Raw genomic sequence first — 26542 nt, 5'->3', positions numbered from 1 at the left:
GATTCTACTGTCGGCTCATATTTATCGATAGAAAATTGCTAACAGCAACACGCGATTCTGCATTCGCTTATTCGTAGACGTTTACAATTTTTGTTGTTTTGTTGTCAAGCACTGACTCTGGGGGACAGCATGCATCCGGATCTCACTGAGCGCATACTGCAGTATGTTGAGAGTGTCGACAAGGTGGACACTCTGGACCTGGCCAAGCAGTTCGAGGTGGACCATCAGAAAGTTGTCGGCGCTTTGAAGAGCATTCAGGCACATGGCGATTTACTGCAAGCGGAGACCGCAACTCACAAAGCACTGGCATTGACCGATGAAGGTGCTGCAGTTCTGGAGCATGGTAGCCATGAAGCTCTTGTCTATGGTTTGGTGCCGGCAGAGGAGGGTATAACACAGGCGGAGTTGATGGCAGCTGGCGGTGCAAATGCCAAGGTGGGCTTTAGTAAGGCCATGGCCCATGGCTGGATACTTGTGGACAAGAGCTGCACTCCACCGCTGGTTAAACGCAAAGTAAATAAAATTGTTGACAATGTCAAAGAGCAGCTGGCCCAGGTGGCTAGCGGTAAAGCTCAGTTGCCGGCCAAGGATGTGGCTGACTACAAGAAGCGCAAGCTGCTGCAGGAGATAACCACCAAAAGCTTTGTGCTCAGCAAGGGCGCTGAGTTTGCTACTACGCTGACCAAACTAGAAACTGACTTGACCATGGATATGCTGTCCAGCGGTCTCTGGGAACAGCTCAAGTTTAAGTCGTACAACTTTGATGCCCTCGGCGCTCCACCCACACGTGGCCATTTGCATCCATTGCTCAAGGTGCGCACCGAGTTCCGTCAGATCTTTTTGGAGATGGGCTTCTCCGAGATGCCCACCAACAATTATGTGGAATCTTCATTCTGGAATTTTGATGCGCTCTTCCAACCACAACAGCATCCAGCACGCGATGCACACGACACTTTCTTCATCAATCATCCAGCGCAGAGCTTTAAATTCCCACAGGAATATCTGCAGCGTGTGAAGACCGTGCACTCCAAAGGAGGTTATGGCTCGATGGGCTATGGCTACGACTGGAAGCTTGCGGAAGCGCAGAAGAATCTGTTGCGAACCCATACGACTGCCGTAAGTGCTCGCATGCTGTTCAAGCTGGCCAACCAGGAGGGCGGCTTTAAGCCCGCCAAGTACTTCAGCATTGATAAGGTGTTCCGCAATGAGACACTAGATGCTACGCATTTGGCCGAGTTCCATCAGGTGGAGGGCGTCATTGCAGATGTGGGCTTGACGCTTGGAGACTTAATTGGCACGCTTTACGAATTCTTCCGTAAGTTGGGCATCACACAGCTGGAGTTCAAGCCAGCGTACAATCCTTACACGGAGCCCAGCATGGAAATCTTTTGCTATCATCCTGGTCTAGCCAAGTGGATTGAGGTGGGGAACTCGGGCTTGTTCCGACCAGAAATGTTGCAGCCCATGGGATTGCCGCCCAATGTCAATGTTATCGCCTGGGGTTTGTCACTGGAGCGTCCCACTATGATCAAATACGGCATTAATAACATAAGAGATTTGGTTGGACCCAAGGTGGACTTAAAAATGGTTGAGGACGGTCCCATTTGCCGCTTGGATCATGTCTAGTTTTGCATTTTGGCCTTAAACAGTTAACAGTTTCCATTTCAAAAATGTGGACCGAGTCTTAAATTTAAGCAAATGCGATAATAAAACAATTTACAACACTATACAGCGTTAATCGATTTCTATTGGTCATTGTCAAAACGTAAACAAGCACAAAGAAAATCTTGGGTATATATTATTTTAATTTTTGTTGTCACTTAACACTTTACTTACACATTTTTCTTGTGTGCAGTAAACAATGGCCGATGCCGACATAGACAGAAACAAGGAGAACACGCGCACACACAGCTTGGAGCAAGCAATACAACAGAAATTTGGCCTACAAAATGACACCGCAGCATCAAAATTACAGAGTACAACAATTGGAGCTAAGCTGATCATACCACAGTTAAGAATACCGCAACTAAATAGCACGGCCGAGGTGGAGCACCAGCGTCTGGCGAATGAGCGCAACGCTGTTTTGCTTAAGGCAATCCACAAACGACGCGAACAGCGCGACAGTCAGACCGAGTGTGAAATCGAAGAGAAGCCAGCACCTTTGCTTAACGGTTTTACTATACCCAAGTTACGCACTGCCACCGGTGTGCCGCTGGAGGAGCCCAAGCTGGATATTCCGTTGTTAAACCAGCTGCGCAGCCAAAACAATCTGCTAGGTGGCATTGCCAAGCTAGAGCAGAAGGTGCATACCTTAAGCATAGCTAGCACCGACGACGGTGGCGACAGAAACACCGAGCATCATCCCGTGCCTACCCCTGCGACTGGCAAATCTTTGATAGATCTGACCTCCACCATAATTGCCGTTAAAAAGGGCGAGCCTCCACGCGAAGCAGCCAGCAAAATGCGTAAGCGAGCCGCGGATACTGAGGAGAAATTTGACATACCATTTATTGGCTGTGAGGATCAGCGCAATCGACTGTCCACTGGACTATTGTCCAAGTGGCAGCAGGATAGTATTTGCTTACCAGCAATTGCTACTATTCCAGAAAAATCAAGCGTAATTGGCAATATGTTGGATACTATTGTGGGCTATCCGCAGCCCAGACAACCTTGTCTTACATATGCTGCATCGGCGCAGGAGTTGCTCAATCTAAAACTCTACAAGCACCAGGATTATGGCAATAATATAAAACGCTTTAAGTTCGATACAAAGTCGCCTGATGAATTGGTTAAGGATTCACTGCAGAAATCCTGGCGCCTGACGCTTACCTGACTTAACTATGCTTTAAGCCTTAGTGTACATATTGACATTAAAATTTATTTATCAAATGCTGCTAAAATAAATTACTGATTATTTTATTCAAACGGATAATGGCTGCTCAGCAAGTAGCGATAGCGATAACTATCGATATGCAGAAATACAGCGCTATTGCTGAATACATAATGTCAGACAAAAGAACATGCACACATACACGTAGGCTTATACACACAGAAACATTTGTATAGGTGCACACACAGACGTGTAAGAAGAAGCACAGGGCAAGCAGCAGTAAAGTAAATGCGAATAAGAACTGCGTATATGTGAAAAATACAAAACAGCAGACGGTACGGAACGGTGTGCTTTTTTCGTCAAAAGATCTCAAGCTACAAGTACAATTAAAAACGTTACAAAATTATACGCACAACAATAGTTGAATAACGTTAAACGCAACGCAGCGCCCTACGCTACAAAAAATTGTGATCAAACAGCTGTGGCAGTGGAGAGGGCACTAGGAAAGTAACCATAAAGTGCGAAAGGTCAGCAGCGGCGGCGGCAGCAGCAGCAGCAATCAGCAGACGGCAGCAAAGCAGCAGCAGGAACAATTCGAAGTAGTATAGAAAATTGTGTCTGTGTCTGTGCGTGTGTGTGTGTGTGTGTGAGTGTGCGTATGTGTGTTGTGTGTTGTGTATCTATGTGTATGTGTCTAGCTGTCACTTTCTTGCGCGCGCACAAGACATACACAAATTGAAATCAGCGACCATCCCAATCTCTCTCCCCTATCCCCATAATACAATTCAACAGAAAGGAGAAGAAACGCCAAGGCATAAAAACTTGACGTACGCGCCCGGTTCCGGTGCCAACGTCGACGCCGCCGCCGTCGTTGTGTTGTTGTTGTCGCTCTCTCTCTCCTTTTTACACACACGCACACACACCTCCCCAGCCATAATAACCAGCGCAGTTGCAATTGCATTACTAAAAAAAAGTAGCTAGTGCTTGTTATTTGTTTTATAGATACATTTTTTGTTTCGCATTTGTTTGTTTGTTGTTTTTGCTGCCGTCTGAGTACTGCGCCCATACGCCCCCGCAAATTCAGCTCCCAGGCATTTAGAGGGCAGGTACCGGTGTTGTCGGTTGCCATTGGATTGCTGTTTACATGTGGAAACTCTTGCACAGGTAATAAGCATGTGTGTGTGTATGTATTGCAAAAGTTGTGTATATACACATAAAGCGTTTGTGTATGCTTTGGTTAATTGTTTGTGTTCTAGTTAGAGGCGCAGTTAATTAAAAACTTTAGAGCTATACAGACAAATTGTGAATTGAAATACATTAACAAGCTAAATTTACATAAACAAAATGTTTGTTTAAATTTATGTCTTGCAGACAGCATGACCTTGACACATTACGTCCTTTAGCTAAAATGTTTACATTAACGTTAAATGTATGCAAAGGCTTGGGCTGTCTGTTCTATGCATAATTATTGTCATATGCTTTGTTATTAATTAACAAGTTTTTAAATATTTTAGCAGCCAAACTAAAAGCACACAACACACACAGAGACAGGCAGATACATACATGCATAGATAGATACACACATGTATACATGCATGCGCTCTCCCAGTGAGAGCCATAAGTAAAAGAGTAAAACTAACTGTTAATATTTTATTTTAGCTACGACAATCAACTGCAGCAGCAGCAGTAGCAGAAATCAAGAGCAACAATAACCAGTGTTATAAAACACGCATTGAGCCGAGCTTAACTGCCACAACAATAGCAACAACAACAACTACAATCAAAGGAACTTACCACAGCTGGCGCTGAGCGCTGCTTGGGAACGAGTGCTAAGTGTTAATCCGTGTGTGTGTGTGTGTATTGTTTTTTCTGCGATTCCGTGTGCGTGTGCGTGTTGGAGCGGGCGCGTTTGAGTGTCCACGATTCGTGAAATGTTGCCATTCACACCGCAAGTGGTTAAACGTTTGTTAGCACTCAAAAAGGGCAACGAGGACAACAGTGTCGAGGGCAAGTGGTCCGAGAAGGCCGTACGCAATCTTGTCAAGAAGATCAAGAAGAATTCACAGCTTGAGGAACTAGAGCGCGCCATATCCACACAGAATTGCAACACCAGGTGTGTGACAGTGCCGCGCAGCAAGCCCGCTGCCACCGGCGAGAGTTTACGCAAGGGTCTACCACACGTCATCTATTGCCGCTTGTGGCGTTGGCCCGATTTGCAATCGCAAAATGAATTAAAGCCATTGGAGCACTGCGAGTACGCGTTCCATTTGCGCAAGGACGATATTTGCATCAATCCGTATCACTATAAGAAGATTGAGCTCTCCATACTTGTGCCCAAATCGCTGCCCACACCGCCCGACTCCATTGTCGATTATCCGCTGGACAATCATACGCATCAGATACCAAATAATACCGAATACAATGCTGCAATAATTCGCAGCAATTCGCTTAGTCCGCCACAGTATATGGAATTGGGTAGCAGCAGCAGCAGCAGCAGCAACGGTGGCAGTAGCAGCAACAACAGCAGCAGCAGCAACAACGCAACAGCTGCAGCAGCAACAGGCAGTAGCGGCAGCGCCAGCAGCAGCAGCGGCGGCGGCGGCGTCGGCGGCGGAAACTTCCAACAGCAGCAACAGCAACACTTGCAGCAGCAACAACACTCGCCATTATCCTTTGGCGTTGCACAGAACATGGACTCGCAGTCAAGCGTGCTAAGCGTCGGCAGCAGCATACCCAATACGGGCACTCCGCCGCCGGGCTATATGAGCGAAGATGGCGATCCGATTGATCCGAATGATAATATGAATATGTCGCGGCTAACGCCGCCCGCCGATGCCGCACCAGTGATGTACCATGAGCCGGCCTTCTGGTGCTCCATATCCTATTATGAGCTAAACACACGCGTTGGCGAAACCTTTCACGCCTCGCAGCCATCGATCACAGTGGACGGCTTCACCGATCCGTCCAATTCGGAGCGCTTCTGTCTCGGCCTGCTCTCGAATGTGAATCGCAACGAGGTCGTCGAGCAGACACGTCGCCACATTGGCAAAGGTGTGCGCCTCTACTATATTGGCGGTGAGGTGTTCGCCGAATGCCTCAGCGACTCATCGATATTCGTCCAGAGTCCCAATTGCAATCAGCGCTACGGCTGGCATCCGGCGACCGTTTGCAAAATACCACCCGGCTGCAATCTGAAGATCTTCAACAATCAGGAATTCGCCGCTCTGCTCTCCCAGTCCGTGTCGCAGGGCTTCGAAGCCGTCTACCAGCTGACGCGCATGTGCACCATACGCATGTCCTTTGTCAAGGGCTGGGGTGCCGAGTATCGCCGCCAGACAGTCACCTCGACGCCCTGCTGGATTGAGCTGCATCTCAATGGACCGCTGCAGTGGCTGGATCGTGTGCTCACCCAAATGGGTTCGCCGCGTCTGCCCTGCAGCTCCATGTCCTAAGCAGAGGGAGAAAGAGAGAACATCATTACAACAAGCACATAGACGAAAGACAAAAACGTAGCTCGGCGATATGTGTGACTATTTTTTTTCTATATTTTAATTGACTTCTTCGAGCAGCAAACTTAAAAAAAGAAAATTCATTTTTTTTTCGGTATGCAAAGCAGACAAAGCTTAGAAATTTTAAGAGCACATAAAATAAGATAAAAGAAAACAAAAAACAAGTAGCACACAGCCACAGATTCAAAAGATATATCTATATACAAAGGAAGCAAATTCTATTATACATATATATTACTCTATATATATACATACATAAATTATGCAAAGCTGTTAATGAATATGACGACACTTTTGTTTTAAAAATTAAGATTAATTTGTGTTGTCCAAATTGTTGCAGTTCTAATGTTAATATTCATTGACAGCTTTGTAGATTTGGCGTTTAACAAAACAAAATAAAAAGCTTAAAAGCTGTTTAGTGTGTAGCGAAGAGAGAGGAACAGAGAGAATTGTAGAAGTCAGGGGCAGCATGTGTCTATGGAAAGCCAATAATATTTTTTTTTTACTTCTACATATACATAAACATAAGCATTAGGCAACTGCCACTTTTTGTACACAAAATACAAAATAAAAAGCAAAAACGAGTGAAGAAAAAAAGATTCGAAAATGAAAGCAAAATGACAGATTCTGTGAAACAGTGTTGCAAAACGCGCTAGAGATTCAAAATTCTTTGTGAAAGAAGCAAAACAATATACATACATATGGTGATTTTTTGGCATAAAAATGTTGTTCGACGAGTGTGAGCATAGCAAAAGGAACAAAAGCAAAAATTTATATTTATACATACATACAAAAAAAAACAAAAAAACAGAAAACTGGGATTTATCAAGCTTGAAGCTTACACACACACACAAACACACATACAACTTACATACATATGAGCTAAACTAAATCATACATATAAACGAAAAACAAAACAAATATTTTATTATAAATATGCATATGAGTGTTATCAATGTAACAGTTGTTTCAAAAAGAAAAACTTATTGTGTGTGCAAGCAAAGCAAGAAAAAAGTAAATGTTAGAACTTTTAGTAACGTAACGTAAGCCCCAAACACTTGCCCAAAATTTTAAAACTTGTAATTAGCGCGCGTCTGCTGCTTTTTCTTTTTGGACAAGTGTGTGTTTGTGTATTTTCATATTCTATATTCTTCCGCGGCTTTCTTTCGTTGAATGTCTATGTATGTAGCTCTTAAGTATTTAGCAATAAAATTATGTACGTGTGTATCTGTCTGCGTGAAGAAGCACAAGAACTAATTGTATTTTAAAATTCACAACAGATATTTTTCATTTCTAACTACATAGCTGTCAAATTCAAATTCAATTTGTTAACTAAAAAAACAACAACTAAATGGTGTTTTAAGTATAAGACATTTGAAAAGCTGCATTTTTGTTGCCGTTGCCGTATTTTGTGCAGAACTGAGCTTTTGCCAGTCTTGCGAAATCGATCAATTCAAGTAAATAACGGTACTACGCCAGTGCTGACAAGTCAAAGAAAACAAAAAAAAAAAACAGTAAGCCAATTGGCAGACATTGCTAAAACTAAATATTATTTTTATGTATGTAAAAAAAAAAAAACAAAGAGCTATAAAAAGAAAGTAAACAATACCAATTACCACATACATTTAAAATTATAATTATATAATACTTACACACATACATACATATATATATATCTTAAATACATAGCATGTGGCTAAAGATCAACAACAACAAAAACAATTATATGTATAAAACGTATTTTTAAATAAACCTTATATTTTAAACAAAACCTACAACTTAAGCCTGTTGCTGATGCAGCTTCAAGTGCTGCTTGTAATTGGATTTGCGTAAAAAGCGCGCACTGCAGAAGCGACAGCAATGCGTGCGAAGTCGCGTATGCGCAATCTGATGATGATTCAGCTCCGAGGAGCTGAAGAAACGTTTGCCGCACTGCGGATGCATGCAGGGAAAATCACGCTGATTATAGTGACGCTTCATATGCGTGTTCAGATAACACTGATCGCTCAGCACGCGTCCGCAAAGGCTGCAGGTGTAGCTCAGTGTGCTCGTATCCGTTGCACTTGCAGTCAGCGCTTCGCTGCACGGATGCTGCAGCTTCTGATGCATGCGACGCGCATGGACGGAGTGAAAGCTGTAGCCGCACTGGGCCACAGTGCAGGCGTAGGGCTTCTCGCCCGTATGCAGCCGTCGATGGACGGCCAAATAGTTGGCAAAGCGATAGCCCTTGCCGCATATGTCACAGATATGTGGCCGCTCATTGGTATGGGTGACTGCATGGATGCGCAGCTTGTTCTGCTGGCGAAATCCTTTGCCGCATACGCTGCACACATGCGGTCGCTCGTCCGTGTGCGTCATCTTGTGTATGCGCAGATTGTAGGACTCGCTGAAGCTGCGTCCGCATACATCGCATATATTTGACTTGGACAATTGACGACACTGACGCTGACGCGCCTTGAGCGTTGGCTGCAAGCTTTATAGCATTAGCATTATTCTTATTATTGGATTTTGTCTTTTACTCACTTCAGTTGGCTGCAAGTTGACTGCGTTGTTGCTATCGCTGCTAATCTCTTCAGGCAATTCGCTTAGTGGCTCAAACAGCTGCAGCTCTTCGTTGCTGCTGCTGCATAGCAAGCTGCTTATGTCCAGCAGCTGATCCTGTTCAATGACAGCAGCTTGCTGTTCTGGCTGACGCATTACCGTTACTTTTTGCAATGACGTATACTTGATATTTCTTTGCGCGCGCGCGCTCTTGCTCCACTTAAAATTGAATTTTCAATTGATGTGTACTAAATTGGTAATTTGTTATTTTTTCTTTTTGTTTTCGAAACTTAAGCACAGATAGCAGTAATCTTATCACACATTTGTTTTATTCTATAAATTTGTGTTCTACTTTTTATCGGCTCCCTAACCATAAACCGGACCGATAAATGCAATTGTTGCTGCTGTTGTAATTTTATTTGCACCTTAAACATTTATTTCGCTCTTTTAACTTGTGTATGCGGCCTTTGAACCACTTCAATAGTGTACACATGCATATAAACTTGACTAAATAGATGGACAAGTTATTTGTAGCCGCTATCATACTTTGGATACTGCCATGGGTGTAGCCAATATGTTTTATAGGTGGGGGCAATATTAGAATTATTATATTAATACTGACTAAGCATATAGTTAGATCTTTAAAAAGTTTGAAATTAAACAAAAATTACGTCGATGGCATTGGTTTTTTTAGTCATAACTTGGTCAAAACTGCATCGATTTTTTAATGATTTTGTGTTTTTTGCTCGTATTATTGCTTAAAACAAAGTTGCATCATTACATTTTGTTTTAAGCATCTTTCGATTTTTGACAAAAAACGTGATGTAACGAATTTCATCAAAAAATCGAAAATCTTAGAGTTTCCAAATATGAATGCAGTTTTATTTAGTTGCTTTCCAGGAGTCTAATAAGACATAAAACTGCAAAATCTGTATCCATTTTGCTGAGTTACAGCTTTTAAAATATATATTTAAATTAATATTTGCATACTACGCCCATGGATACAGCTTAATTGAGCTTTATCGACATTGCACTATGCACAGTATTAAAGTTATTAGCATAAATACACAAGTAAAACGTATAGTCAGTCAATATATTAATTTATTTAAGCGTTTTATATGAAACATTTTCATTAATGATTTTGTTTGTGCATCGGTTTAGCGCTAGCAATTCAATTACTATTTTTATTATTATTTTGTAGCGCAGTGTAATCATCCGGCTAGAGTGCAGCACTTGAAGCTCAAGCATGAGTTAGAGCGAGAGAGCAACACTATTAAATGGATATGGCATACAATTAAAATTTATGATAATTATACAGATTCAAGACTTATATGATCTACTTAGATATACTTATGTGTATATGGGGTAACTCAGACTTTGAACTTTTGCAGCAGATGGCGCAGCTCCTCGTTCTGCCGGCGCAGAAAGACGACCTCGGCATCGTACTCGACACGCATTTTGAGCACCTCCACGTAGTGATTGAGACCATGCTCCAGAGTCTTCCATAGCGCCGACTTGGATGCTGGAAACATATTGCGAAACTGTCGCCAAAACTTTTGTATCTCCTCATCGCTAAAGTGTATAAGCTCCGATTCCATCGCGCTGTCCAAGGAGCTGCCATAGATTTGCTTGTGTTTTTGATTGGTATACAGATTCATGGCATGCAGCACCAAGGCGGGCTCCATGACCAAATAATGATTCGAGCAGGGCTCCTTGCTCATGCCCTTAACAGCGAATATATGAGCTGTGTTCTTGCCACGCAGCACGGCCTGATCCAGATTCTTAACATCGCCCACCTTGAGATAACGATTGGCGGACTGATCCTTGAGAAACACCTCAGCGCACTTCAACGGACTCAGACCCGCTGGCTGACATGTGGGGCAATAGGTATAGGGCTCAAAGACCTGCGATAGCTCCATGACATCGTCCAGGTTGTGGATGCGCAGTGCTGCAAAGATGTTATCAATGCGCACCATGGTCTGCTCACGCTCCGTATAGGGACGCAAAATCTTTAGCAGACGCTCCTCAATGAGAAAGCCACCACGATCGGCGAGCTTGCGTAGAATGTTGCGCATTAGACGCGCCGATTCCGGCGGCAGTTGTTGTATGGGACCACGTGTCTTGATATCATCGCCGCCGCTCTTGGGCAAAGTGCCGCCGTACTTGCTGGGCAGCTTGCCAAAGCGACGCTCAATGCGCTCCATAGTATTGGTGCTGCGTTTATTGATTGGCTTATTGATGTTATCAATGTGTATATGGGGCTTGGTCCAGGGCATCACCAGCTGCTGTTCGTGCAGTATGCGATCAATCTCATAGATGCGCGTCAGCAGATCGGTTATCTCATCGTAGTTGATGTTCCAAACACGATTGAACTTCTCGCGGTTTATGTTGCGCGTATGCTGCGCCTTGGCCTCCATGTCGCTGATGCTGCCATGCAGCTGCTGTATATCTGTGGTCAGCTTCGATATGGTGCGGCGTCCATTGTGATAGAGCTCACGCAGTTGACGGCGCGTGCGTGCGACCAGCTCATGCAAGCGGGCGACGCGTCGCTTTTGCTGATTTGTTATTATGGAGTTCTCATCATTGCGTCGCTGCAGCACTTGATAGTTGTAGTCCAGCTTCTCGGAGTTCATCAGCACGTTGTCGCGTGTGCGTCGCAGCTCCAGTTCCAGGCGCTCGCATTCCTTTTCCAAGCGCACGCGCGTCTGCTTGGTTAGCTCCTCTTGGGAATCCTGCAGCAGTTGCGTTTGCAGCGTGTAAAATTGTTCGCGCACACGCACCAGCTTGGATTTCTCATCGAAGTTGGCATTGAGCGCATTGAAGTAGTTGCGCCACTTCTCTGCCGCCGTCAGCGAGAACATTTGACGCTCATCCTCGACAGTGTTGCGCAGCAGTTCCAAGTGATGCTTGTATGACTCTTTGAGCGTCTCTACCTGATTGTCTACACGCTCGACCAGGCAGCATAGATCCGCCGCCTGGCGCTGACGATCTTGCTCGTACTTGGCATTCATGCGGTCAATCTCCTGCTGGCAGGAAGCTATCATTTCATCCTTGCGCGCCATTATGCTAGCTATGCGCTTCTTCTGCTCCTCAATTTGATCCCACATTAGCATGGGCTCGTTAATCTCCTCCAGCTCGGTCCAGCGTGCTTTAATATCTTCAAACTTGGCAAGTGCCTCAATATTCTCGCCCTGCAGAGTCTGTTTCATATTTCTGCTCTGCCCTGTCTCGAACAGACGACGATTGAGCTCACGCCGCTCATTGGCCACTCGTATATTGGTCACCAACTCATTGCCAAAGCGCACAAGCTGGCCCAGTCTGGTGCTCGATATCTCCAGCTGCTGATCAATCTGGCTCATCTGCGCCAGTGACCGTTCTGCGAATGCCTTGGGTGTATCTTTTTGTAACTGGCGCACACGCTCCACAATCACTGTGCGACGTTCGTCCAGTTTGCGCACCGGCTTGTCACATGTTGTGTTTGCTAGAAAAGAATCAATGCGATCCTGAAAGGATTCCCAGCTGTCGCCTGCATCTAATTCAGTTTCCTCTGGCTCTGCCTCAGATTCGGACTCTACGTCATCATCGGTTTCCAACTCAGTAATGGCGCCCTCTGGCTCAACTTCATCTTCGTTATTGTTATCCATTGCTTTAGTTGTTGCTAAATCAGGAGCAAACAAAATATACGTACAAATGAATGCATATATTTAAATATGTTTGTTTGATGCTATTGCTTAAGCCAACTATATATGTTTTATATATTTACTCTGACAACTGTGTGATCAATATTATTGCAATTGTTGCTAAGTAACGCCAGCGTCATGTTTAAGTTTGTTTATTTTCAAAATAAAATCCACAATAGTAATGAAAAACTTGGCCTTAGTTCGAGCGAGATGCAAACAGGAATGCACCGGACATAAAGCTAGCACGTATTATCCACAACATTATTGATCGCTCAGTACTTTCTTAAAAGCCCGCCAAGTTCGATATCGAGTATCGATAATTGTTGCCAGCTCGCTCGCACGTAACACGCCCCCCTTAAATAAAAAACACAATGTTGATGTCACCTTTTTTACACACACACACACAAAGAAAAATAATTTGCAATAAATGCATATTGTATATTTAATTATTTATTTGTAAACACAATTATTTAATATTGCCTGCTGGCAATGCTGCTCTGCTGGAATGATAGCGAGGCAACGGGTTGCATTTTGACTACTACGAATATACACCTCTGGGATCCTGGGTTGCTTCGATGGGTTTCCCCGGTTACTGGCGCAAGACTGCTTTGAATATGTATCTGAAAGAATATAAACATATCGTATTGTATTAGCTTAGAGAGAAATGCATTTATTTTGTGATATTTACATTTATATTTATAGTATACGGGGTTTTAGTTATCCTCAGTCTCCAGCGTGATTTCGTAGACTAGCTCATTGTCATTGTACTCGGGGTCCACCTGTTGCTGCTGTTGCGGATTATATTGCTCTTCGAGTATTTCGTCACCCTCAGCGACCTCTTCGACGAGCAAAACCTCATCCTCGTATTCAAATTGCTCCGCAAATTGGCTTGGGTCGTCCTCCACATCCTGAAGTTGTATATAGCTACCGCTAACTGTCTCATAGATGGCGTTGCTGTCACTTCCTTCGACCATGAGACCCGCATCCTCGTCATAATCCTCCTCCATTCCCATGGCAGCTAGGTCATCGGACTCAAGATTACCACCAGAAGTCGAGGTTCCCGCTGTTGCTGCATCCTCAATGCGTTGGCGTCGCGTATTACTGCGGCACTGTATGGAACGCTTGTGAGCATCAAAGTAATTAATATCGGTGAACTCCTCGTTACACAAATGGCACTCATACGAGTCCTGATTCAGATGCATCTCCTTCCGGTGTCGCGCCATCTTGTGCGCATCCCGGCACTGCATACCACAGAATGGACACTTGAGCATGCGGCGCTTACCCATGTGCACATTGCGTATATGCTCCTGGAGCGAAAAGTTCTTGTAGTAGGCCTTCGGGCAATGTGGGCAGCTAAATCTTCGCTTTTTTTCGTGAGTTGCCTCTCGATGTCGTTTCAATCGTGTGTACTGGGCAAAGGTGTGTCCGCACATCTCGCAGATGTGCTCCTTCTCCAGATGACGACGCTGATTATGCACGCGCAGGTCCTGCTTGGTGGAGAAGTACAGCTTGCAGGGCTCGCAGACATAGGGCCGTATGCCCATGTGGCGCCTCGCGTGCCCCGCCAGATATTTGCAGTCTCTGTAGGTTTCAGTGCAGTAGATGCAGGCATAGCGATTGGTGCCTGGCACTAGATGGATCTTTTGATGTTTAGCCAACTTTGATTTGGCCATGACATCTGGACAAATGCCACATTCCACGGGCAGCTTCTCGTCGGATGTGCTGCATATCATTGAGAATTCCACAATAGGCGTACCGTGCTCATCAAAGTCGACTATGGTGGCTATAAGATCATCGAAGAGCATATAACGACGAGGGCCTTTAAATGTGTCCAGCATCTTATCGCTGGGTTGGATTGGTTTTGCAGGTTCAGACTCCAAATTAGTATCTGGAGCATCGACTTCCTCATAGTCATCCTCTTCATTATTAAGATACTCATGCTGTTGTTGAAAACTCTGCTCACTGTTTTCTGCGCTGTACTGTTGGATTTCGTCAAACTCAAGAGCTTGCGCTTCGTTTGTGGGTGATGTAGATTGCACATAGTGATAGTTGTACCCTGGCTCGGGCTGAACATTTTCATCTTCGATCTGTTCATCGAACTGTTCATAGTGTTCAATTTGCTCGTCTAATATTTCATCTTCACCTCCAATTTCGGTCTCGCCTTTGATAAAATGCTGCAGGGCATCCTCCGGTGCCTGCTCGCTCAATAAATACTGCTCATCGTCATCCTCATCCGGTTCTTCTGCACAGTTCACCAACTCATGCTCCTGCAGTTGCAGCAGTTCACCCACGGTCCCATCTTCGTTTACCAAGAGGAACTCCTCCCCGTATGCATGGGCCATGTCCACCAATGTATTACCTTCCATGACCTCCTCAACACTGTCATTGTCGTGGTCCTGCGTTTGTTCAGAATATCTGATAGCATTTGGCATTACAAACTCAATAATTTCAGACATGTCTACATTATTAATGTTAATATTTGACATTTTTATTTATTATTTGCCGTGGCTCAGCGCCGCTTATGTTTATCGTGTGGCAATTGGAGGTGAAAGACGACCGATAGTTCGCATAATCGATAGATTATTAACCATCGGTAGCTATCGCTAGTTTTAAATTGTATGAATTTTTTAAGCATATTTTTGATGCGTCGACTTGACTTTGAAGTCCAGGAATCCGAATTTAACCCCAATCATAAGTTTTCGCCACACTCAGCGCAATTTAGGCTGTCGGCACGCACTCCGCCGTTGGCCAGACAATAAACGGCAGTAGATGAATGATAGGTGGGATTTTAGTTTGTATTAATTGCAATATTCACATTAGATTACAGAATCTATTAATTTTTATCACTAGTGTCCAATCATTTGCAATTTGAAAACTCGCGGCGGACCGCATACGCTGTACTTATATTATCGCATAGCTACTATTCGATAATACAGGAATGCCGGGCAAATACTGAAAACGTTGTCCTAAATGTGGCGGCATGTTGATATGGCGTTTGTCACAAAGCTGACCGTCTTTCGTTAACATTTTATATTTGGCGCCAAGCATAAAGTGTCGTCTTCACAACGAGTCTTAGCCTTAGCCAACTTCTTGTGTGTGCCCCAACCATATTCACACATTGCATTTTGTTGGCGCTTGCGGCTTTATTTGATTTGCACACTCGGTAGCGTGCGTTTGGCTCATTTTCAGTTCAGTTGCCTCTGCGTGTGAAGCGCGCGAGCGCATGCGTAGTTATTGCCGTTACTTTAAAATATTATTTTTTTTTTAAATTTGCGGTTTTCCAATCAATTTTGTTACGTGCTGAAAAATTTATTTATTGTGCAAGTTTATTTTTTTTTTTTTCGTGTGTGATAAAAATTTGTGCCTGTTTATCAAAAAGAAACTATAATAGGCATTTTATATAAGGTCAAGGTAATGTCCGAGACTTTTACCAAAAACTTTCAAATATATGTGTATTAGTTGGCCAATTGAGGCGCTTATTTTATCAATAGACACAACAACAGCAACGACAAATCATAAAATCAAACAAAAAAATGGACAAACAAATAGGATTACGCAAAAATGCAAACGCATTAATGTTGTTGTTGATTTAAGTTTTAGTATTGGCTTTTATTATTTGCCCTTATGGCTGCTGCAATATTTAAGTTGATGTTGTTATCAAACCAAACTTGACCCAATTTCGGTTTTGGCCATAAAATAAGCCTTAAGCACTTGAGCATAAACATAAATAACAATTTTCATTTCAGCCAAGCTCCTCAAGATCAGGCCAATTAAGAGCAGCCAGACAGCCTACTCGCAACCAGACACAAGTCCCCGCCCCCCCGCTAGTGTCAGCAGCAACAGGTGTTGGCAACGGCAACGCGACCAAGTGGCATCATTTGCGGTTGCTGCCGCATCGCATCGCGTCGCGTCACAAACGGGAAATTGGAAAATCGGCAACATGTTCTTGTGGCAACAGCAATTTGTATGTCACGCTGCTTGGGCAACCAGAACGACCATTAAACTGGCCGTCTTGCTGCTAGCAGCGCTGCAGGCGCCAGCCCCAATCGCTGCCTCAGCATTAGCCACACCTGTCGGTGTCAACTCCATTCCCGCCGCCGCCTCCGCCCCCAACACAATGCAGATCCAGACTTTGCAGGTGAACTGCACGCGTGAGCTACTCGACATGCAGCTGACATTGAACCGCAATTTTCGAGGTGTGCTCTATGCCAAGGACTTTCCACTCGAGTGCCGCACGCGTGGCCAGGACGATGCCCAGTTATCACTGCGCATTCCCACCTCGGGCTGTGGTGTGCGCGCCGAGCCGCTGCCCGACGGCGGCATGGAGTACACAGTCCGCATTATGCTGCAAATGGAACAAAAGCTGCGCCAGAGCACGGATATACTGAAAACTGTGCGCTGTCAGCTGCCTGCCCAGGCCATGGGGATGACGCTGCCTCTAAGTGGACGTGATAGGTAAGTGTCGGACCTTTTAATAGAAATACAAATTATAAAATGCGGAGGGAAGAGTTAAAAGTTTTAATAAATTAAATTTATCCACCCTATAATTAACACTTATCGATTATTCAATCGATGTTTGCTCCTGCAGAAATGCACGCATGCGAGCTTTGGCTGCCGCCGCTGCAGTTACACACACACACATGGAAACGCCGCACGTGCGTATTTGGCTGGAGCTGGGTGGCCCACATGGTGCTGGCTCTGTGGAGGTGGGCGTGGCAACCACTTTAACCGTGCGCGCCATTGTGCCGGGCAATATAGGCGTGCGTGTAGTGGACTGTGCCGCCTTGGATGGGTTGGGTGAATCTACGCAGCAACTGCTCGATGCGCGCGGCTGTCCCATAGACGAGCAGGTGAGTTACCAAGCATATAAAAACAAATAAACCGTTAGGTCAGCTTTTCGCAAACGTGTTTTTAGTTAATTGATATTGTATATACGGTTGTTGTTGCTTGAAATAGTTTTTTAATGATCGATGATTTAATGGGACGCTTATCGATTTGATTAGCATATACTTTCGTTTTTAATCGCGGCGAAAGTGAAGAGCACGCGACAGCGCACAAAAGCTGTCAGCTATACATATAAGCGAGTTGAAATATTCTAAGTTGCATAAGCTGCCAAACATGCATACATAACACTCACACACACACACACACACACACACATATACATAAGCTTGCAATTGCGCATCATTAATTCTAACGGTTGATTTACAACATGCAAGCGCGTCGAAAATTTTTCAAACTGTTAAACATAATTATGTTTAGAACAGCTCACATTTTAGATATTATGACGTAGCGGCTGCGCAGCCAAGCAGCTAAGCAGCCCCATAAAAAGCACGGCAAACAGTTCTTCAGTTCTTCTTGAGTAAATTAAGAGGTCACAACAATTAGCCAACAGTGGAAATATTTAGCGTTTAACTTTTTGACATGACTACGCCAACAACAAACAGACGGACGGACAGACAGACAACCAACATCAGTAGCCCTGGCCAATGCCAAGCTATTTGCATTAAACAGCGCAGTCGCGTCGCTCTTGGCGTCGCAGCTTTGTGCACATGTCATGCCATAAAATGGGTCAACAAATCTTCTGCTGCTGCTGCTGTTTCTTCTACTATTTAGTTATTGTTGTTGTTGTTGTCCATTGTGGACAAGAAAAATCTCACGGCTTAATTTTTATATTTATTTTAACGGACAGCAAAAAAAAAACAACAAAACACACCAAATATTTGCATTTTGTGTTTGTTTTATTGTCTGTCCATCGCACATACCTTTGTAGTCTCGCCCTCCGCCTCAGTTACCCTTTGCCCATCAGCTCAGCTGCTTCCGTTTGAGCGCACATTTCATTTTCTGTAGTTGCTGCAGTCAGTTTTAGTTTTATTGTTTCTGCAAATTTATGCACGCATCTAACATGACTTAGATAAACACACAGAACACCCAAGAAACAACACACAACACCACAAGCGCTGGCAGCAGCTTCTAGGTCACAGAGCTTTTGCTAAAAAGTGAAACATACTCCTCTCCTTTTGCTGCTGTGGCATAGTTTCCAATCCAAAGCATGACCCACATACATAGCCAAGCAGTATGCAATTCTTCAGTTCCACTCTCAGTTCCAATTGCTGCTGACATATATATAAAGCAAAGGGTGTTGTTCTGTTACACGATCCAACGCAGATCAGTTAACAAAGCAGCTACACAGCAAAAAAAAAAATATTTTTTAAAAATTGCTGCCTTTATTTTGTAATATTAGACTACAACTATTTTTTTTTTTTTTGGCCAAGCTCTCATTTACGGCTGTCAAAAACTATCTGATAAACATTAATCGCAAATATAAAATTAGTTTCACATGTTAAATTCAAGTTTGCACTTTCATGTTTCAACATAAACATCGTTTGTATAAAATGGGCCAAACATTTTTGCCTCATACTCAATTTATTGATTTCTTTTGACGCACATTTTGTATTCAAAACATCTGAAGCACAAATTAAAAACAAAAGTAAGGCAACAACATACGCGTATATGAATAAAAATTTCATGCAAGATGCTTAAACTCAGCGAAAGTTGCACTTTCAATAACTTAAGTCTAAAGATTAAGCCTGATTATTATTCTGGCAACTCGTTGACTACAGTTTAAACTGTTTATGAAGGCTCGGTTAGCTGGTCAGCCTCACACACACGTTGATTAATTGATTGATTTATGCTCCAAATGTTTGAATACCATTTGGAATTTATAATTAGAAATTTGTCACATTTCTTTCTGTGTAGCTTATCTACTACAATTAGCTATGAGCTACTGTATATATACTAAAATCTAGATGCATATCGGGCTCGGAGCGGGCTCTCGTTGTATTCAGCTTTGGAATACTTCCGTGGTGGTGGCTTGGCAACCTCATTAGACCGGACTTGCTTCTGTGATAACTATCTGTAGTATTCTTGGTACTACTACTATTATTTATAAGTAGCATAACAAATTTGTGTATTTTGCTTGCAGTTAGTTAACATAGTAAGACTTTCAACTTTGCTGTGCTGCAATTTAAGAAATTTGTTTAAACTTTTAGTTTGAGCATTTTTGGGATTTGGAAATCTTCATTTGAAATTATAAGCTTTGTCATGGGAGCGCATTATGCAAATAGAAGAAGCTTCTTTGTTGCAAGCTCATTTGAACATTGTTAGAAATAGAAAATTCTTCCAGACCCGCAGACAGTTTGTATAGTAGGAAAAGCGTGAATGACGAGAGCTTTGCGTATACTTAATTTATGAACTCTGTTGAACTTCCGTGGCAATTTTGATTGTCTGCAGTAGTACGCCTAGTGGTAATTGTTTCCAACTTTGCAACTTCACACAAGCAAGACAGAGATAGAGTAATAGAGAAAGAGAGAAAGAGAGAGATAGAGAGAGACAGCTAGAGCTATTGCACGTGCTCTAGGTGTGTAAATTGAGAGCAGGCGGTAGCTAATCAGCAACGTGTGTTACAAATACAACAGATGTGTATTTTGTGGCAACTGCAACTTGTGGCAAATGTAACAATGGCAACACGTAAATCACATGGGCTTGTAATTTCATACGTATGCTTGTGTAGTATATCATATGCATAGACATTGTTTTTGTCATTGAACTTGGCACATGAGCGTTTGTTTGTTTCTTTCTTTCTCTCAGTTACCGTTGTAGCCCGCTCTCCGCTTGTAACGGAAGTGAACTGACCAAATGCCTCGAGACTTGCTTTGCCATTGTTGTTGCTGCTGCTGCTGTACATTGTATAACTTGGCCATAAACCGTGCTGACATTAACAGCAGCAGCAGCAGTTACAAGTCCAAGGGTGCAAAGGGTCAGCTGGAAACTGGTTCAGTTTCTCAAGCCATAACAAGCAAGAACGAGTTCTTGAAATTCTAACATTGCCCACTTTCCATTTCCATTTCCATTTCAGTGTTAATTGGGTTCTTATGTAAATATTTAAAGTAACGTTAGCTTTGGAGTTCAGATCGCAGCTTTAAAATGTTATACAATCTTTCAAAAGGAAGCTACAAATTGTTTAATCATAGTAAATAAACAATAACGCTAATGTTAGTTAAAAGCACTTTAAGCAACAAGTGTTTGCCAGTTGCAACTGAATAACTGAATAATGAGTTTGTATTTGTATTTGTTGCAGGTCATGCCGGCGTTGCATACACGCCACAAGCCCGCCGAGGAGGGCTGGTCGAAGCAGCATGAGGAAGATTTGGTCGAACGTACGTTTATGGCCACGTTTCCCGCCTTTAAGTTTCCCGATCGCGAGCGTCTCCATGTTAGCTGTGGCGTGCAGCTTTGCAAAGGGAAGTGCCCAAATGTAAGTATTATGCATAAACAAATACAAGCACACACACACACACACACACACATATGTACATCGTACGGACAAAGCGCAGTGGTAAACAAGGCCTAAAATGCATATTAATTAATTGCAATGAAAACGAAAGTGTTCGTACTACGTACTTTTTGTTTATGTGTGTGCAACAGAGCGTATGAGTGTTTTTTTCTATGTGTATGTGTGTGCTACTAATTAATGTGGTTATTGCACCAAAATGCACTGAAGCAAATGCCTTAACAATTACTCAAGTGTACGCGTTGTTAACTAATGTAAATCGTAAAACAACAAAATAGAAAAAAAACATGTTTGTGATTCTTTTTTTTTTGTTGCGCTTTTGGAAACTTTTGTCGCATGCTGCAGCTAAATTGTCGCCTGGCCGAGCAACCGCTGCAGCTGAACATGGATCAGCACTTGGCGCGCATTGAAGTCTTCAATTCATTGGCCGTGACTGCACCACAGATCGAAGTCGATCGTCTGCGCTATGATCGACGCTATAATATGAGTGGTAAGCAAACATATATAACTTATCCCTTGCCCTAAAACATAATTTTTCTTTCTTTCCAGTGGATGAGTATGGGCCACATGTGCGTCCTTTGCCCAGCGAGGGCACGCTGTGTCTATCCATCTCCAAGTTGGCCCTATCCTTTTGCATTTTGGGCTCCATATTTTTAGTGGCAATCATTGTTGCCATTTGCTCGCTCATACGATCGCGTCGACGTCGTCTGGCTGGATCAAGTGGCTCCGGGTCGGGTCTAATGGGCGCTGGCACCATTGCCAGCAACTCGAATAGCAGCAGTCGCTTGCATCGCGCTGAAATTTGCACATCCATGTTCTCCTCCAGCAGCGAATCGGCGCAGTCGGCACCACGTTTTGCTGGCAAATTTTTAATGCCCTTGCCCTACTATCCAAATACGTTGCCCTACGGACGTGTCTACTAGTTGTATGAGTTATTATAATATTTTTTTTTTGGGTATATTTGGTATTATAACAAATACTATACAGACTGACTGGCTACGAAATTCGTTTAACGAATGCTTAAAACGCAGTAAATACCAAAATAAGTTAAAAATTAGTTGAAAGCGCCTTGAAAGCATTTTATGCTTGCATATAAAATTCAATTTGATGCGCTTTCAAATCAAATTCTAGTATTAAGCGCAAATTTATAATATTTTTGTATCTCAAACTAATACTGTGCAATTTGTAATTAAATTTAAATTAAAACCGAAACTTGACGAAAGCCACTTAGACTTATCGAAAGTAGGGTTGACAACGCTGCGCAATGCGCACTCAACTCAACAACACACTGTCATCTAGTATAGACAGTCGAATAGCACGTTGTGAGGAACTTGTGCTGTTTGTTTATTTGAATTAAAGTTTACAATTGTTTAACAAAATGGCAAAACCACCGTACAAGGCGCAAAATAAGCGCCCAGGGCGGTATTTTGAAGCCAACGGTGAGCAGGGCGATGCCAAGCCTGTAAAACTAAAGCGGAAGGGTCACCAAAACTTTACAGGCGATCTGATCAAGATGCAGTCACATTATAAACTAAAGAAACCGCACAATGAGGCAAAGACAAAAGCAAATCCTGAAAAAGAAAAGAAGCAAAAGATACCACAAGAGACATTGGATAAATATTCACGCGGTGCGGCAGTAGAGCGTCGCGGTGTTAAGACGCGTCATTTTAAAGGCCAGCAGGAGCGCAAGGAGGTGTATCTAGAGTATGCAACACAGCAGGCAGCACGCACAGAAATGCTGCTGCAGGAGTCAGAAGGTGTGCTGGAGCCGGATGAGGAGGAGGTGACAGCCGGCTACCGTCAGTCGGAGATTGCAAATAATGTGGACTTGCAGTCCGCGGCTAAACATTTCCAGCTCAAACTAGACTTTGGTCCATACACAATGCGCTATACGAAGAATGGCAGGCATTTGCTGCTAGGTGGTAGGCGTGGTCATATAGCCGCCTTCGATTGGGTAACCAAGAAGCTGCACTGTGAATTCAATTGCATGGAAAGCATCAGCGATGTCCAGTGGCTGCATGTGCCCACTATGTATGCGGTGGCGCAAAAGGAATGGGTTTACTTTTACGACAAGAAGGGCACCGAGCTGCACTGCGTCAAGCGTTTGAATCGCATTAATCGTATGGACTTTTTGCCCTATCATTTCCTCTTGGCTACCGCCAATAGCAGAGGCTTTGCCTCATGGCTGGACGTGTCCATTGGCGAGCTTGTGGGCAACTTCAATACTGGGCTAGGCGACATACGTATAATGCGGCATAATCCAAGCAATGGTGTGCTCTGCATAGGCGGTGGTAAGGGCGTTGTGTCCATGTGGTCGCCCAAGGTGCGCGAGCCATTGGCCAAGCTGCTCTGCCATACAACGTCGATGACTGCGCTTACCGTAGATCCCAAGGGTCAGCATTTGATTACTGCTGGCCTGGATCGCGCTGTCAAGGTCTGGGACATACGCATGTTGACGCCAACGCCGCTGGCGAGGTTCAATCTACGTTTGCCTGCCAATGAGGTGGAGGTGTCACAACGTGGCATGTTGGCGCTCTCCCAGGGAACCTATTTGGAGACGTATACGGATATTTTGATCGGCGGCGGCACTGCCGATCGCCAGAAGTTGCCCTATCTGCGTCAGCGTTGTGATGCTCCCGTTAGTGGCATGCGCTTCTGCCCCTATGAGGATGTGCTCGGTGTCGCCACATCACATGGCTTCCAATCGCTGCTGGTGCCCGGCTGTGGTGAGCCCAACTACGATGCCTTGGAGGATAATCCATTTGAGACGAGCAAGCAGCGACGCGAGCATGAAGTGCATGCGCTTTTGGAGAAAATACCACCAGAGCTGATAACGCTGGATCCGCAACAAATCACGGGCGTGGATGCGCCCACGTTGCAGGAGAAGGTCGATGCCAAGCGTCAGCTGTTCCATCTCAAACCGCCGCGCATTGACATGAAGCCACGTCACAAGATGAAGGGCCGTGGCGGCAGCGTTAAGACGGCGCGCAACAAGCAAATCGTCAAGGATCTACAGCGCAAGGTGTGTATGCGTAATTAAAATTAAGCATACTATATAATTAATGATTTGTTTACTTGCAGGAGTTCATTAGCGAAGTGCGCAAGGCCAAGCAGAGCGTCATTGCTGCCCACAAGGATACAAGTAATGCTAATGATAACAATGAGCCTCAAGTCAAGCAGCCCAAGCCAAAGCGCAGCGTCTTGGATCGCTTCAATCCCAAGCCTAAGAGGAAGTAAGCTCGTAGCTCAGCTTAATCATGTACATAAATCATGTGCTGCGTGTTTAGTTAAAAAAATTACATTTTTTTTGTGTATAAAACATTTAATTCTAAAAAACAAAATGGAATAACTATATCTAAAATTAGTCAAAGCTTAGCACAGACTTGAAGTAATTAAAGACCTGCTCGGAGGCTTGCAGCTGGCATTCTTGCAGCGCCTGTTCCAGTAGCTTTTGTTGGCCAGCAGCATGTTTGGCATAGTAGAATAGATTCAGAATGCGCTTTTGGAGCTCAAATTGTGCCTCAGCTTGGCTGGTGTCCCCCGTCAGCTGCAAATGCTGCAGATTCTGTAGCACTGGAGCTACGCACTCTGCCAGCGCCGTGAGGAAAACAACATTGCCTTGCCGGGAGAGCGTAAACATGGCTGCCAAGGTGGCGTCGGATACGCTTGGCTTCAGCAGCAGCTGCGGCAGATACTTCAGAAAGAAACCAAATTGATCAGCGCCACCATATTCCTGATATAGCTGTGGCTGCTGCACCAGTTCGCAGAGCAGATGCAACACACGTGTCGCAACGCCTTCTCTAGTGGTATACTGCTGCTCCACATACGCATCAATGCACTGACTCAGCAGCAGACCCATCTGCAGCGGCTGCAGTGCCAGCAGCGCGGCGCCATTGTCCAGCAGCAAAGCTCTGAGTGCAGCAACAAGACGTAGTTGCTCCGGGGGATTGATAGTGCGCAGCTGACGCAGACAACGCAGCATATAGTGCAGCAAGGCGGCAAAGTCTTCACTGAGCGCCTGTTTTGGCTGTGGCCAAAAGTGACAGAGGAGGTGCACCAGCGTCAGGTTCTGTGCCAGGCATTGATTATCGTTAGCGTTGGCATTGGCATTGGCTTTGCCCTTGCGTTTCTTGCTGAGCGTTGTGGGCGTCTGTTCGTACGGGAAGCTGCTCTCGCGCAAAAAGTAACGCAGAAAATTGTCGGCATAATTTTTGCGCAGCCACGTGCTGAGTAACTGCTGCTGCTCCTGCTGTCCTGGCTGCTGCAGTACCAGCTGCCACAGCTGTTGCATAATATCCAGCACCACCATCAAACTGGCAGCAGCATCGCCATCCAGCAGTATCTGCTGCTGCTGCAGCTGTTGTTGTTGCTTTTCCTTATCCTTTTGTTGCTGTTGTTCTGGTCGCACTTCCAGCCAGCTGTCCTGCAGCAAGGGCATCAGCTGCTCCACATAGTTTTGTAGCTGAAGCTGCTCGGTTGGACGCATGCCTTCATGCAGTATGATGTGGGTGTTCCGTCTGTCCAGCTGCAAGGGACGCAGCACATTATAATACTGCTCTGTCTCCTGCTCAAAGTGCACTACACGTGGCTTGGCTGCGCCTTTGCTGTTCTCACGCTGTAATAGCGTTTGAAAGATTTGCTGCAGTCTAAGCAGCACCTTGGTGCGCCACTTGATCGTTGTCTGCTGCCCCTGACCCAGGCGCACTGTTAGCAAACGATTTGAGTTGCGTGTGTCATGCCGCAGGCGTGAAATCATGTCTATGAAGTGGCTAATCATGCTGCTGGCACTGCGCTCCGCCAGCAGCTGTCCGGGTACACGCAGCAGCAGCACATCCATCAATGCTAGCGAGTCCTCCTGTATCGCAGGCTGTACATGCGTCATGGCGCAGCGCAAATACGCCGTTATGATGTGAAAGAATGGCGATATGGCATCTGCTTCGAGTGCCTCCAGCAGCACATCCAGGGTCTTGCAGCTTTGTTGACGCACTTCGCGTTCTATGTCCAGCGCACCGCTGGTCACACCCTGCAGCAGCTCGTTCAGCTGTCCAATTAGCTGCTGTGCCTGTCCGGACTTGACGGCATCGCGTATTTGATGCAGCGCATCTAGGCGAAACTTGCTGTTGTGATGCTTTAGTCGTGAGAGCGTCTCCTTGAGGTTCAACTGACGTTGGGCGCCGCTACCTGCAAATAGCGCTGTGTCTCTCAGTTGTTCGCGTATTTCTATTTTGCGCACCTTAAAGTCTGTTTTGGTTACATTTAGGCCTTTGGGCAGTTTGGCGCCTTTTAGTTTCACTTTTGCCTTTTCGGCACGCAAATGCTTTTTATGCTGGCCTCCCATGTTTTATGTCTAAGAGAATCAAAATATCAAACGACGGTTTAAAGCATGTGCAAAACAGCTGTGCGCATAATTCGATTAGTGATAACGATAAGCTCGTACACACAACTTTCGTTAAGTTTTTCCTTCGATAACTTATCGTTAAGTGTGTCGCTAGCGCGTAATTTAAAAATTGGCTGCTACAGCACTTTGATTTTAATTAATTACTTTTTAATTACTAGTTAAGGTGCGGCTGCTTTGAACCTTGAAAGTTAATGTCAATTACATAATGCACTTTACTGCCAATCATATCCT

The 26542-nt window shown here is 44.4% G+C and overlaps 9 protein-coding genes across 10 annotated transcripts; 5 read left to right on the top strand and 4 right to left on the bottom strand.

Moving 5' to 3' along the window:
• The first annotated feature begins 28 nt into the window (after nucleotides 1-28).
• Nucleotides 29-1650, top strand: LOC108607220 (phenylalanine--tRNA ligase alpha subunit). The gene has a single exon (XM_017997892.1). It carries the CDS (start codon nucleotides 130-132, stop codon nucleotides 1624-1626), a length of 1497 nt encoding a protein of 498 aa, XP_017853381.1. The 5' UTR covers nucleotides 29-129; the 3' UTR covers nucleotides 1627-1650.
• Nucleotides 1651-1719: 69 nt separating this feature from the next.
• On the top strand, nucleotides 1720-2889 carry LOC108607221. Its single transcript, XM_017997893.1, has 2 exons — nucleotides 1720-1791; nucleotides 1856-2889. Exon 2 carries the CDS (start codon nucleotides 1862-1864, stop codon nucleotides 2831-2833), a length of 972 nt encoding a protein of 323 aa, XP_017853382.1. The 5' UTR covers nucleotides 1720-1791; nucleotides 1856-1861; the 3' UTR covers nucleotides 2834-2889.
• Nucleotides 2890-3079: 190 nt separating this feature from the next.
• LOC108606845 (mothers against decapentaplegic homolog 3) lies at nucleotides 3080-7844 on the top strand. 2 transcript variants are annotated; one of them, XM_017997341.2, is made up of 2 exons: nucleotides 3080-3429; nucleotides 4490-7844. In XM_017997341.2, the coding sequence occupies exon 2, from the start codon at nucleotides 4762-4764 to the stop codon at nucleotides 6280-6282; it is 1521 nt and encodes a 506-aa protein (XP_017852830.1). In that variant the 5' UTR covers nucleotides 3080-3429; nucleotides 4490-4761; the 3' UTR covers nucleotides 6283-7844. The 2 variants fall into 2 exon arrangements, with proteins under 2 accessions (XP_017852830.1, XP_017852829.1); XM_017997340.2 differs by having other exon boundaries at nucleotides 3080-3994.
• A 217-nt stretch (nucleotides 7845-8061) lies between these two features.
• LOC108605021 (gastrula zinc finger protein XlCGF7.1) lies at nucleotides 8062-9043 on the bottom strand. The gene is made up of 2 exons (XM_017994588.2): nucleotides 8863-9043; nucleotides 8062-8805 (listed from the first exon to the last, which is right to left on the bottom strand). The coding sequence occupies exons 1-2, from the start codon at nucleotides 9034-9036 to the stop codon at nucleotides 8119-8121; spliced, it is 861 nt and encodes a 286-aa protein (XP_017850077.1). The 5' UTR covers nucleotides 9037-9043; the 3' UTR covers nucleotides 8062-8118.
• Nucleotides 9044-10032: 989 nt separating this feature from the next.
• Nucleotides 10033-12660, bottom strand: LOC108607280 (dynein regulatory complex protein 1 homolog). The gene is made up of 2 exons (XM_017997975.1): nucleotides 12644-12660; nucleotides 10033-12538 (listed from the first exon to the last, which is right to left on the bottom strand). The coding sequence occupies exon 2, from the start codon at nucleotides 12522-12524 to the stop codon at nucleotides 10251-10253; it is 2274 nt and encodes a 757-aa protein (XP_017853464.1). The 5' UTR covers nucleotides 12525-12538; nucleotides 12644-12660; the 3' UTR covers nucleotides 10033-10250.
• A 351-nt stretch (nucleotides 12661-13011) lies between these two features.
• LOC108606745 (zinc finger and BTB domain-containing protein 17) lies at nucleotides 13012-15087 on the bottom strand. Its single transcript, XM_017997143.1, has 2 exons — nucleotides 13249-15087; nucleotides 13012-13180 (listed from the first exon to the last, which is right to left on the bottom strand). Exon 1 carries the CDS (start codon nucleotides 15044-15046, stop codon nucleotides 13274-13276), a length of 1773 nt encoding a protein of 590 aa, XP_017852632.1. The 5' UTR covers nucleotides 15047-15087; the 3' UTR covers nucleotides 13012-13180; nucleotides 13249-13273.
• Nucleotides 15088-16225: 1138 nt separating this feature from the next.
• On the top strand, nucleotides 16226-21948 carry LOC108606746. The gene is made up of 5 exons (XM_017997144.1): nucleotides 16226-17015; nucleotides 17149-17410; nucleotides 20701-20877; nucleotides 21259-21403; nucleotides 21463-21948. The coding sequence occupies exons 1-5, from the start codon at nucleotides 16501-16503 to the stop codon at nucleotides 21834-21836; spliced, it is 1473 nt and encodes a 490-aa protein (XP_017852633.1). The 5' UTR covers nucleotides 16226-16500; the 3' UTR covers nucleotides 21837-21948.
• Nucleotides 21949-22226: 278 nt separating this feature from the next.
• Nucleotides 22227-24236, top strand: LOC108606744 (WD repeat-containing protein 46). Its single transcript, XM_017997142.1, has 2 exons — nucleotides 22227-23935; nucleotides 23995-24236. Exons 1-2 carry the CDS (start codon nucleotides 22292-22294, stop codon nucleotides 24148-24150), a joined length of 1800 nt encoding a protein of 599 aa, XP_017852631.1. The 5' UTR covers nucleotides 22227-22291; the 3' UTR covers nucleotides 24151-24236.
• LOC108606743 (testis-expressed protein 10) lies at nucleotides 24223-26277 on the bottom strand. The gene has a single exon (XM_017997141.1). The coding sequence runs from the start codon at nucleotides 26249-26251 to the stop codon at nucleotides 24275-24277; it is 1977 nt and encodes a 658-aa protein (XP_017852630.1). The 5' UTR covers nucleotides 26252-26277; the 3' UTR covers nucleotides 24223-24274.
• Nucleotides 26278-26542: the final 265 nt, after the last annotated feature.

This window comes from Drosophila busckii, chromosome X (assembly GCF_011750605.1).
Source record: "Drosophila busckii strain San Diego stock center, stock number 13000-0081.31 chromosome X, ASM1175060v1, whole genome shotgun sequence".
NCBI classification, from domain to species: domain Eukaryota; kingdom Metazoa; phylum Arthropoda; class Insecta; order Diptera; family Drosophilidae; genus Drosophila; species Drosophila busckii.
This window is presented reverse-complemented; position numbering and strand designations above follow the sequence as displayed.

What these genes read in the sequence shown, in the direction of transcription:
- LOC108607221 (XM_017997893.1), top strand. Translation starts at nt 1,862, where the DNA reads ATGGCCGATGCCGACATAGACAGAAACAAGGAGAACACGCGCACACAC.
- LOC108606845 (XM_017997341.2), top strand. Translation starts at nt 4,762, where the DNA reads ATGTTGCCATTCACACCGCAAGTGGTTAAACGTTTGTTAGCACTCAAA.
- LOC108606746 (XM_017997144.1), top strand. Translation starts at nt 16,501, where the DNA reads ATGTTCTTGTGGCAACAGCAATTTGTATGTCACGCTGCTTGGGCAACC. An exon ending in GCTGTCCCATAGACGAGCAG is followed by an intron (nt 17,411 to 20,700) that starts GTGAGTTACCAA and finishes TATTTGTTGCAG; the next exon opens with GTCATGCCGGCGTTGCATAC. An exon ending in TCGACGCTATAATATGAGTG is followed by an intron (nt 21,404 to 21,462) that starts GTAAGCAAACAT and finishes CTTTCTTTCCAG; the next exon opens with TGGATGAGTATGGGCCACAT.
- LOC108607280 (XM_017997975.1), bottom strand. Translation starts at nt 12,524, where the DNA reads ATGGATAACAATAACGAAGATGAAGTTGAGCCAGAGGGCGCCATTACT.
- LOC108606745 (XM_017997143.1), bottom strand. Translation starts at nt 15,046, where the DNA reads ATGTCAAATATTAACATTAATAATGTAGACATGTCTGAAATTATTGAG.
- LOC108606744 (XM_017997142.1), top strand. Translation starts at nt 22,292, where the DNA reads ATGGCAAAACCACCGTACAAGGCGCAAAATAAGCGCCCAGGGCGGTAT. An exon ending in TCAAGGATCTACAGCGCAAG is followed by an intron (nt 23,936 to 23,994) that starts GTGTGTATGCGT and finishes GTTTACTTGCAG; the next exon opens with GAGTTCATTAGCGAAGTGCG.
- LOC108605021 (XM_017994588.2), bottom strand. Translation starts at nt 9,036, where the DNA reads ATGCGTCAGCCAGAACAGCAAGCTGCTGTCATTGAACAGGATCAGCTG. An exon ending in TCAACTTGCAGCCAACTGAA is followed by an intron (nt 8,806 to 8,862) that starts GTGAGTAAAAGA and finishes TAAAGCTTGCAG; the next exon opens with CCAACGCTCAAGGCGCGTCA.
- LOC108607220 (XM_017997892.1), top strand. Translation starts at nt 130, where the DNA reads ATGCATCCGGATCTCACTGAGCGCATACTGCAGTATGTTGAGAGTGTC.
- LOC108606743 (XM_017997141.1), bottom strand. Translation starts at nt 26,251, where the DNA reads ATGGGAGGCCAGCATAAAAAGCATTTGCGTGCCGAAAAGGCAAAAGTG.